The following is an 11,747-nucleotide window of genomic DNA, read 5'->3' on the forward strand; positions in this document are numbered from 1 at the left end:
CATTCCCCGGTTCTGATGATCTCTGCTGTTGGCTCTGTGTGTCTCGTCTCTAAATCAGCTTTCTGATGATGTCGGCACATGTTGGGAATTCAGACGGTCCCAGTGGGAAACACGTCCAGTGTCACTGCAGCTGAAAAAAACAACACCATAAACAACTTCAAACAGGTGTTCACAACTTTCCAGGTTTGAACTTTTTATAATCGACAGAGTAACTTTAAGCCTGTTCATCGTGGTTTCCACAAATGTTTAAATGTGAAAGACTCGACACATTTGTACAAATGGTAATTTCTGTTATTACGTTTAAGTCGGGAACCCACGGACGACTACACGCTGTCCAACACAACTACAACACAGTCGTTCCACGATGCACCTCGACATGTTTGTCTCAAAGACGTGTGTTGTAACGGGGTCTCAGTGTGAACTACACCACAAATATAATCATTCACCTGACACATGACGACACGTGTGTCATGCAATTTATTTATTTTTAAACCACTCTGATCGTGTCAACCCATTTCTGACACACCACTGAAGGCTGCATGTCCACCGCTACACAAGCAGCCTTTGAAATGGGACAGCGTAGACACATATGATGTAAGCGAGTGGCGATTACGGCCTTTGAAGCGTACAGCTGCTGAATTGGGACACAGCCTCAGTGTGGGTCATGTGTCGTCATTACAGTTGTATTGTCGATGGTGGTAGGTGGGTTCACCCCTCTGGGCTTGTGTCTGTAAGATCTGTGGTGTCTGGTTCAGCACAGAGCATCTCCACCCAATGCTGTTTCTGAACCCTGGATTCAGCACCAAGTGTCTCAGCTCCAAACATTTGTTCAGATATTTTAACTCTTCTCTGTTTGTCATGATAACGTTATCGCATCACCTGTCTGTTATGTTCGGGGTTTAAACTGTGAGTGAAGATCTGATTAGGTATCTAGAGCAGGACACAAGACCTTTACCTCATTTTTGTTTTGGTGCACCCCCCTAACTACTAGTTGACTTTTTACAACCCAAGTCATGTTAGTACTTTGTTTGTCGTCAAGTCTGTGACTGCAGTACTCACTCTGTCTCTTACTTTATTTGCAATAAATCGTTCAATTTATTTATTTTATATAGCGCCAAATCACAACAACGCTGCCTCAAGGTGCTTCACTCAGGTAAGGTCTAACCTTACCAACCCCTAGAGCAGGGGTGGGCAATCATGTGCCATGAAGGGCTGAGATACTGCAGGTTTTCTTTGCTACCATTCACCTCAGCAGGTGATTTCAATGACTATCAGGTGTTTATGTTCAGGGGAGAAGCTCATCAGCAACCCACCTGCTGAGGTGATTGGTTGCAAGGAAAACCTGCAGTGTCTCGACCCTCGATGCCCACCCCTGCCCTAGAGCAAGGACACAGGCGACAGTGGTAAAGAAAAACTTCCTCTGATGATTTGAGCAAGAAACCTGAAGCAGACCAGACTCAAAGGGGTGACCCTCTGCTTAGGCCATTCTAACAGTTAAAGGTTTTTACTAAATTTTACAAAGCTGAGGAAACAAAACAGGAAATCAAAACAACATGACATAATAACAAAAGAATATGTATTTGATGAGAAGTCCACACAGTAAATTCATAGTTCTTAAACTGTGGTGGTACGTGTGCTCCCTCTGGTGGTACACGGAGTCAACCAACCAGAGTCACTTTTTATTTATGGTGTTATTAAGTCAGCTGCTTTATTTCAAATAAGGTTGGGGTTAACTCAACAGCTTTTCACTGAATCAATACAAACAAACGGAGCAGACGATTCATCACGACACATTTAACGGCTTCGAGCTTCAAGCTTTTAACACATGCTTCTTTGTTTATTCAATTTCCATGAGAAGGATTTAAATTAGTTCCAGACGTTGTCTTCCAAAACAAGGGCATCTTGCATGGACAACATTTTTTGTCAGGATGAGAGTGTGAATCTGTTTGAAAGGGTGCAACAGGTCAGAATAAGACTTTTTATTTACTCTGTGTGCTGGGGCCAACAGGTCTGCTTCTGTCACACGTCAGCATTCTGCTCACAATGAAAATAAATCATGTCATTATTTATAAGTGGCCGAGGTTACAGAGGCAGGGCTGTGACATCGTTTCACAAAAGTTCTGTACTTTCAGTGACTTTATGCTGATGTGACTGAATCCGACTCAACCTGAGTGGGTTAGACCTTCACCTGGTGAAGTGTCTTGGAGCAGCAATAAAAGGACAAAAGATTGAGAACCACTGCTCTACGTGCAAAAAAGTGTTTTCCCCACTTAGTTTTGGCGAAGTCTTCACTCTATTTAAAACTAGAGCTGCGCTCAGAGAGCACAAGTATCTCCACAACAGAGTCGTCACAGCTTTTAATGTCACACTGGTGTAGTATGAAATTATACTGATCCTTCGTTACAAATATGCCATTATGTTATAGTGAGGTTTGGTACAAGCTCATTTGCAAATACCAGCTCAAGGTCATTTTGAAGGTCATATTTAACTTTCAGCCCTGGTCAGACAGGACTAATGAAGGGCACCAAAGCCAAAATTAAACAAGAAATCTGGACTTACGAGGGTAGGCTGAAAAGTTCTAAGGCTCACAAAGAAGGAGAAATGCCATTTCAATAAAACTTGGCATGCATTAAGTTCAACTCTTCTGATGACTAACTGTGTTATTTTCTTCCAGGTTGTGAGGTAGTTTGTGGTTCATAGCCAAGTTTGAAAGTTCGTGGTAGAGGGAAACGGCAAAAATGGACATAATCTGGCATCGTGGTGTGATTACGTACCTGCATAAGAAGGGGTTAAAGCCCAAGGACATTCATGCGGATATGGTTGCTACATTAGGGGATGAAGCTCCCTCCATATCTACAGTGCAGAAGTGGGCAGCTGAATTTAAGAGGGGCAGAGAGAGCCTTGAAGACGACCCAAGGTCTGGGCTGCCTGCAACAGCCACAACCTAAAAAACATTGACCTTGTTCACGAAATGGTGATGGACGACAGACGATCGAGGATTAATTAGCTAGCAGATGCTGTGGGACTATCCCGTGAGAGAATTGAACACATTCTGCATGAAGAACTTGGAATGTCAAAGGTGTCAGCTCGGTGGGTGCCACGTCTTCTGACGCTTGATTAGAAACGCACCAGGCTAGTCATGTCGAAGGCAAACTTGGTGCAATTTGAAGAGGATCCAGCCAATTACATGGAACGTTTTCCTACCCAGGATGAGTGTTGGGTTCACCACTTTGAACCAGAGACAAAAAAAAAAAACAATCAATGCAGTGGACACACCCAAGGTCACCACATCCAAAGAAGGCCAAGGTCGTTTCGTCTGCGGGGAAGGTCATGGTTTCAGTTTTCTGGGATGCCAAGGGCATTGTGTTCATGGACTATCTTGAAAAGTAACTGTTCTAACCTCCTGAGACAGTTACGCGAGGCTATCAAAAAGAAGCGACCAGGAAAGCTGACGAAAGGGTGCTGTTCCATCAAGACAATGCCCCAGCTCACAAGTCAACAGTGGCCATGGCTACTATCCACGAGTGTGGATTCGAACTGGTAGATCACCCACCATACTTCCCTGACTTGGCACCCTCGGACTTTCATCTGTTCCCAAACCTGAAAAAAAACTTGGCTGAGAAGCACTATCAGAGCAATGATGAGGTGATGGCTGCCGTTGAGGTCTATTTTGACTCTCAAGATGAAAGCTTCTATGCCAAGGGAATTGAAGCACTCAAGCACTGCTGGAAGAAGTGTGTGGAGTTACAGGGAGACTATGTAGAAAAATAACCCTGAATTTGTTCAATTGGACAACTGCATCATAGTCAGCCTTAGAACTTTTCAGCCTACCCTCGTACATTGACTTTTGGAGGCATCGTTTAACCGTCATCCAGCTTCATTCCTGCAGCTGGAGCTTCGTCAGAATTTTTAAACTTGGAAAAATATGAATTAATCCCAACAACGACCTCAATTCTTCCTTATATTGTTTTGCTTTCTGTCTTGACGGTTCCTCATCGTTTGCGTCAGTCCTGTAACGTCAGCGTTCCATTTGACTCTTGTCCAACTTCATCCAACCTCCCAAGTCCAATGTAATACACAGACGTTGACGATATCTGAACAGATCAATAACCAAAGCTCTGATGAGCTGCACGTTGTATCACTGATGACTCGTCCATGTGTGGGAAGAAAATCAACATCGTCATACAGAAACAATAGTGGCAAGAATATTTCATCAACTAGTGTTCAGAATAATAGCAGTGCTATGTGACTAAAAAGATTAATCCAGGTTTTGAGTACATTTCTTATTGTTACATGGGAAACAAGGTACCAGTAGATTCAGTAGATTCTCACAAATCCAACAAGACCAAGCATTCATGATATGCACACTCTTAAGGCTATGAAATTGGGCTATTAGTAAAAAAAATTAGAAAAGGGGGTGTTCACAATAATAGTAGTATCTGCTGTTGACGCTACAAACTCAAAACTATTATGTTCAAACTGCTTTTTTAACAATCCTGTGAATCACTAAACTAATATTTAGTTGTATAACCACAGTTTTTCATGATTTCTTCAAATCTGCGAGGCATTAATTTTGTTGGTTTGGAACCAAGATTTTGCTAGTTTACTAGTGTGCTTGAGGTCATTGTCTTGTTGAAACACCCATTTCAAGGGCATGTCCTCTTCAGCATAAGGCAACATGACCTCATCAAGTATTTTGACATATCCAAACTGATCCATGATACCTGGTATGCGATATATAGGCCCAACACCATAGTAGGAGAAACATGCCCATATCATGACGCTTGCACCACCATGCTTCACTGTCTTCACTGTGAACTGTGGCTTGAATTCAGAGTTTGGGGGTCGTCTCACAAACTGTCTGCGGCCCTTGGACACAAAAAGAACAATTTCACTCTCATCAGTCCACAAAATATTCCTCCATTTCTCTTTAGGCCAGTTGATGTGTTCTTTGGCAAATTGTAACCTCTTCTGCACGTCTTTTATTTAACAGAGGGACTTTGCGGGGGATTATTGCAAATAAATTAGCTTCACACAGGCGTCTTCTAACTGTCACAGCACTTACAGGTAACTCCAGACTGTCTTTGATCGTCCTGGAGCTGATCAGTGGGTGAGCCTTTGTCATTCTGGTTATTCTTCTATCCATTTTGATGGTTGTTTTCCCTTTTCTTCCACGCGTCTGTTTTTTTTTTTTGTCAATTTTAAAGCATTGGAGATCATTGTAGATGAACAGCCTATAATTTTTTGCACCTGCGTATAAGTTTTCCCCTCTCCAATCAACGTTTTAACCAAACTACGCTGTTCTCCTGAACAGTGTCTTGAACGTCCCATTTTCCTCAGGCTTTCAAAGAGAAAAGCATGTTCAACAGGTGCTGGCTTCATCCTTAAATATGGGACACCTGATTCACACCTGTTTGTTCCACAAAATTGACGAACTCACTGACCAAATGCCACACTACTATTACTGTGAACACCCCCTTTTCTACTTTTTTTTACTAATAGCCCAATTTCATAGCCATAAGAGTGTGCATATCATGAATGCTTGGTCTTGTTGGATTTGTGAGAATCTACTGAATCTACTGGTACCTTGTCTCCCATGTAACAATAAGAAATATACTCAAAACCTGGATTAATCTTTTTAGTCACATAGCACTACTATTATTCTGAACACTACTGTACTTACTGTCCGAGGGCATTTTTTTGGACAGTTCACTCGCCTGACATAAATGTTTTATTATGCTGTTAACAGCTCTCCCTGCATCCCACAATCAAGTTTTATGTCTCTTTTTTCATGACAACCTGTACTCTAACTGAGTTGGTTGAGGTAAGAAACCAAACAGTCAATGATGATCTGAACCCAGAGTTTAGAAATTTGAGGCCACAGATTTGTAAACTGTACCCACGGGTTCTGAATGCCATCTGTCCATGAACGTGCTTGGACTTGAACATGTCACTAAACTGTGTGTGTCACTAAACTGTGGGTATGAGGAAGTAAGGCAAAACTCCGCTTTTATTTTCACCCTTCATCAGCTGAATGCTCCCAAAACGACAGGATTTGTGCTGTGATTTCTTAAAATGTCAGAAATGTTTAAAATGTCAGACTGTTTAATATGGACCGACTGACAGAGACCGTGATATAAATTGAATATGATTGTTGTGCATTGCAGTGCGTGCGCTCGCTCACTGCACCACAATGAAACACAGTTGAGGTGATTTTAAGTGATCAGCTGCAAATGAGCCCTGATCCTCAGCACATAAACTCTTTAAACTATTTATCAAACAGTGTCTACTGGAACTCAGCTGATTGGAGGGTGAATGCAAAAGCAGAGATTTGCATTACTTCCTTGTAATGCACGCGCGCCCACACACACACACACACACACACACACACACACACACACACACACACACACACACACACACACACACACACACACACACACACACACACACACACACACACACACACACACACACACACACACACACACACAACTGTTGTTTTCACCAGTGGTTTCTGAGCTGCTGTTGTTGCATTTCACTGTAACTTTTCTTGTTGCTGTTTGATACTAAATCTGTATTTTTAAATGTGTGAATCTTACATATTTAAATTAATTGTAAACATTAGGTTTACCATTACTTTTAAAATGATGGAATTGCGCCTAAAATGGTAACACATCACTTAACCTGCAGGGAGAACTTAACAACTTCACAACATAACAAAACCACATGCAAAGCATAAATTTTTAGCAATTTTGTAAAGCATTTGGTGAGACAAATGTCCCAACTTTTTGTTGTCAAAACATCATATAAACATGAAGAAAATATGAATATTAAACAACACAGATCAGAAATTTTGTATTAATAGAACATAATAAAAAATACAGCACTGTGCAAATATTCGTAAAACTAGTATTTGAATATTTAGAATTTTCTGATGAAGAGTGACGTACATAAAAAACATGTTGAATTTATTCAGTTGTGTGTGTCTGTGTGAAGTCACGCATCAGACTGTAAACAAGTTTTTTTTTAAGAAAACACCAGAAAATACAGAAATATTTCTATCACATATTTCCAACACTTTTGCACAATACAGTAAAATCTGACAAAGTGTTTCAAACAGTCCCATTTTTTTAAAACTGACGAGTTCAGATTTGTTGTCAAGATCACTGGTGTTATTTTTTATTAATGAATTTGTGCACTTTATTCTGAACAGTTTTTGTTTCTTTCTTTATTAAGAGAACACCAGAAAATTCATTTAAAAAAAAAAAAAAAAAAAACCTGACAAATAAGGAGTTCAGATTTGTCATCATGATCATTGGTGTTAGTTTTTATGAATAAATTCATGAACTTTATTCCGAAGTTTGCTGAGTTTTAAGCCGTATATCAGAGGATTCATAATCGGAGGAATAAGAAACACTTCTATTGACATGAAGTTCTGCAGGTTTTGAGTTAAACTAAGTGAACCAAACCGCATGTACATCAAATCAAAGAGCACAGCCACACCAAAATTAAGCAGAGCAATCAAATGTGGGACGCAAGTTTGTACAAATTTATTCCAGCCCTCATTTGACCTTTGGCACGTTCTCAGCAGAGGGATGTAAGAACAAAGAATAAAGACAAAATGAAGAATGTAAAAGATGATGTTGAAATAAACAACACCTGTGTTGGCGACAGACGGTGTGCAGGCCAGTTTATTGATAAAATAATTAGAACAGTAGAGTTTAGGGATGTTTGAGCCGCATAAGTCAGATTGAAGAACAGTCATTGTGTTAACAAACATGCAGAAAAGTGGTAACAGCCACGAGAAGACCACGAAGAGAGCGACTCTTTGTTTAGTCATCACAGAGTGGTACCTCAGCGGGAGACAAATCGCAACATATCTGTCAAAGGCCATGAGGGTTAGGGTCGAAAGGTCACACGAGTAAGAGGAGTAAATCACAAAACTCTGCAGAAAACACTCCGTGTACGAGGCCACGTGAGCGGGCGACAGCAGGTCTTTGAGAAATTTGGGGTAAAAGCCTGAAGTCCCGTAGAGTCCGCTCACGCACATACTGCACAGGAATACGTACATGGGGTCGTGAAGAGTTCGGTCTGTTACGATGGTTAAAATGAGAGCCACGTTTACAAACCAGATGATTACGTAATACAGAGAAGTGACGGCGAACAGAACGAGTTTGTGTTCGGCCGTGAAATTTAACCCTGAAAGAGAGAAAAAGAAACCGTTAGAAACAACCATTGTACTTAATGTCATTTATATAAAACACATATCAAATAGAAAAAAATAATCAAAGAAGACGTGTTGTTGTTCATTCATTCATTCATTTTCTGAACCAGTTCATTCCCCGGTTCTGATGATCTCTGCTGTTGGCTCTGTGTGTCTCGTCTCTAAATCAGCTTTCTGATGATGTCGGCACATGTTGGGAATTCAGACGGTCCCAGTGGGAAACACGTCCAGTGTCACTGCAGCTGAAAAAAACAACACCATAAACAACTTCAAACAGGTGTTCACAACTTTCCAGGTTTGAACTTTTTATAATCGACAGAGTAACTTTAAGCCTGTTCATCGTGGTTTCCAAAAATGTTTAAATGTGAACGACTCGGCACATTTGTACAAATGGTCATTTCTGTTATTACGTTTAAGTCGGGAACCCACGGACGACTACACGCTGTCCAACACAACTACAACACAGTCGTTCCATGATGCACCTCGACATGTTTGTCTCGTAGACGCGTGTTGTAATGGGGTCTCAGTGTGAACTACACCACAAATATAATCATTCAACTGACACACGACGACACGTGTGTCATGCGATTTATTTATTTTTAAACCACTCTGATCATGTCGACCCATTTCTGACACACCACTGAAGGCTGCATGTCCACCGCTACACAAGCAGCCTTTGAAATGGGACAGCGTAGTCACGTAGACATGTATGATGTAAACCAGGGGTGCCCAACTTTTTCTGAACCGAGATCTTCTTTTAAAGTAGACAGTGTATCGAGATCTACCAAGCCATATCGAACACCATAGCATAGCCACAATTTATTGTGCACCAATATAATAACACAATTTTTGGCAAAAAGATAAAGTTTTAACAATAATAATGCATTGTTGAAATAAATCTGCATGGTGGAAAAGAATAAGCACAAGTAGGCCTAGGACTGGCCTCAAATTGGAAAAGTTGTTCCCGACCTTAGTGGGACTTCTGGCACAGAGAGGACAAAGCTGGTCTCTCATAGTCTGGACATTAGGAGCTGAGTGCAGCAGGCACTCAGACACACTCTGTCTGCATTAGATTCCAGAATTGAACATTCATTGTCAGGTGTTGCTCTGAATTTGAGCTCAATGTCATTTTTCAGTGTGAGGATCTCATTCTCAATAGCACAGATATTATGGGGCCATTATTGTAGCAAAAGCATTGGCAAATGTGTGTTTCGATCCACAAATGTGTAACCTGATCCACAAATGTGTAAAAAAAAAAAAAAAAAAAAAAAATCAGCGCATGTGTAACCAACCATGTGTCTGTAAAAAACGGGCTACTCGATTGGATGTGTTCTTACGTGTGACTTTTGCTACAGTTCTGCCACGTTAGATCTGTAAATGCATGCAGCAATTTGTACTTGTTTGGAGACTAACCACCAATGATATCAGTCACCACTACCTTTTTTAGCCTGGCCAGGTCCATGAAAAACATCTTTGAGGGCATGTTTTTTTTTTGTTTTTTGTTTTTTCCTGTGTTTCAGAGACCAGGAACATGAATGGATCTTCTTGTGTCTTTTAATTTTAAATAAACACAAGAATAAAAATGGTAATAAAAAGAAAATGTTAATGGTCCCTTTCAGCCAGCTGCATGTCAAGATCCATGTAATTCACAAAGAACAGAGGACGTCTCATTTTGGGAAAAAAGGTTTTGGTCAGTTGTAGAACGTTTGGAAAAAGGTGTCGTTTGATTTAAAACGGTGATTCGCTTTGAAGATAATGATTCCAGAAGAACTCCTGGCCCGACGCTTAGTCTGGGGGACCCGTGCCCCTCCCTGGAGGAATTTGATTCATACAGGAACACCGACAGTGTCCGATCACAGTGTGCTGTCATCGGCTAACCTTAAAAAAAATCTGTGCCCCCTTCCAGACTTCCAGCTCTCGTAATTACAGTACAGGATTTTTTTTTTCTTATCCAGTGAATGCAATGCTCTTCCGTAGGATACAGTACTGTTTGTATTAACATTTTCTTATTATTACCATTTTGTTCTTGTGGTTACTTAAAATTAAAAGACGCAAGAACATCCATTCATGTTCCCGGTCTCCGAAACACAGGAAGAGCAAAAAATGAAACATGCCCTCAAAGATGTTCTTCGAGGACCCGGCCAGGCTTAAAACGGTAGCAGTGACTGATATCATTGGTGCTTGCGCCCCCTGGTAGTTAGTCTCTGAACAAGTTCAAGTCGCTGCACACATTTATCGAGCTAACGCGGCAGAAGTATAGCAAAAGTCATGTGTAAGAATACATCCAATCAAGTGGTCTGTTTTTCACATACAGACACATTCATGGATTTTTTTTTTTTTACACATTTGTGGATTGAAATACACATTTGCAAATACTTTTACTACACTAATGGCCCCATAGATATCCAGGTTGAATAATGATGCCACTTTGGATGTTATACAGTCCACATCTATATTTTCTCCAAATGGAAAACAAAACTGACAACAGGCTCAATGGATGCAAAGTCAGTCTACTTTTCAATTCTTGGACTTTTCGGGCAAGCAGAGGGGATTTAGGCGGGTTAGCAGTTAGCATTAGAAGTTAGCATTGTATTTCTTGTGAATCGTCTTGAAATTCTGCTCCAAATTCCCTTTCGTCAGTAAAGCCACATTTACATTGCGATAAGACAGATGTATTTGCCATTCAAATAAATGAAAAATGAAATGAAAATGAAAAATTTCTTTTTGACATTGACAAATCATGTTGTGCAAGCAACCCCAAATTGCATCTTCATGAAGGCAAACATGCTAAATGGACAACATGTGCTATTTTGAGCATTTGAAAGATCGTCTCTTCAATGCACTCTGCTAATAAATCGGCATGCACTTTTTTTTTTTTTTTTGGAGTGCTGTGGTGTATGAGCACATTTTAACACACACAAACCCTTAATAAATCAGGCTCGTATTATTCATTTTCAGATAAATTTTTGCATCCTTGTGTACAACATGCCATCACTTTGAAACTTTTTGGAGAGTAAAACAATGCATCGCACAGCCTGCTGCATTATGATCAATGCATGATCACGCTCTCATTGGAAACAGTATGGCGCCAGTCACTCAAAACATCGGGACACGACGTCAGCCCTCTCTGTACATAGGTGCTCTAGTCTTGATGTTGGTCATCTTGCTTTTAGCTGTCTGCTACACCACAGAACCCAAACTAAACAAACATCCATCGTGGTCATGTTGCTCTCTCTCCATGTCATTATCCAGATTATTAAGTCACTGTCCGGTCCTGGGATGGACACCTCGCTCATTATAATAATGACTTGGATTTATTGAGCACCTTTTTATTCAAGATACCCAAGGTGCGTTATTCATTCACTCACATATTAGTGAGGGTAAGCTACTAATGTAGCCACAGCTGCCCTGGGTCAAACTGACGGAAGCATGGCTGCCATTCTGCGCCTACAGCCCCTCCGACCAACACCTCATTCATACACAGGCAAGGTGGATTAAGTGTCTTGCCAAAGGACACAAC

The 11,747-nt window shown here is 40.8% G+C and overlaps 1 protein-coding gene across 1 annotated transcript; it reads right to left on the reverse strand.

The window, feature by feature from the left end:
- Window positions 1-7,308: 7,308 nt before the first annotated feature.
- Window positions 7,309-8,339, reverse strand: LOC117524105 (olfactory receptor 140-like). Its single transcript, XM_034185836.1, has one exon. The coding sequence runs from the start codon at window positions 8,252-8,254 to the stop codon at window positions 7,325-7,327; it is 930 nt and encodes a 309-aa protein (XP_034041727.1). The 5' UTR covers window positions 8,255-8,339; the 3' UTR covers window positions 7,309-7,324.
- Between the last annotated feature and the right edge of the window lie 3,408 nt (window positions 8,340-11,747).

This window comes from Thalassophryne amazonica, chromosome 14 (assembly GCF_902500255.1).
Source record: "Thalassophryne amazonica chromosome 14, fThaAma1.1, whole genome shotgun sequence".
Lineage (NCBI taxonomy): Eukaryota > Metazoa > Chordata > Actinopteri > Batrachoidiformes > Batrachoididae > Thalassophryne > Thalassophryne amazonica.

What these genes read in the sequence shown, in the direction of transcription:
- LOC117524105 (XM_034185836.1), bottom strand. Translation starts at nt 8,254, where the DNA reads ATGACATTAAGTACAATGGTTGTTTCTAACGGTTTCTTTTTCTCTCTT.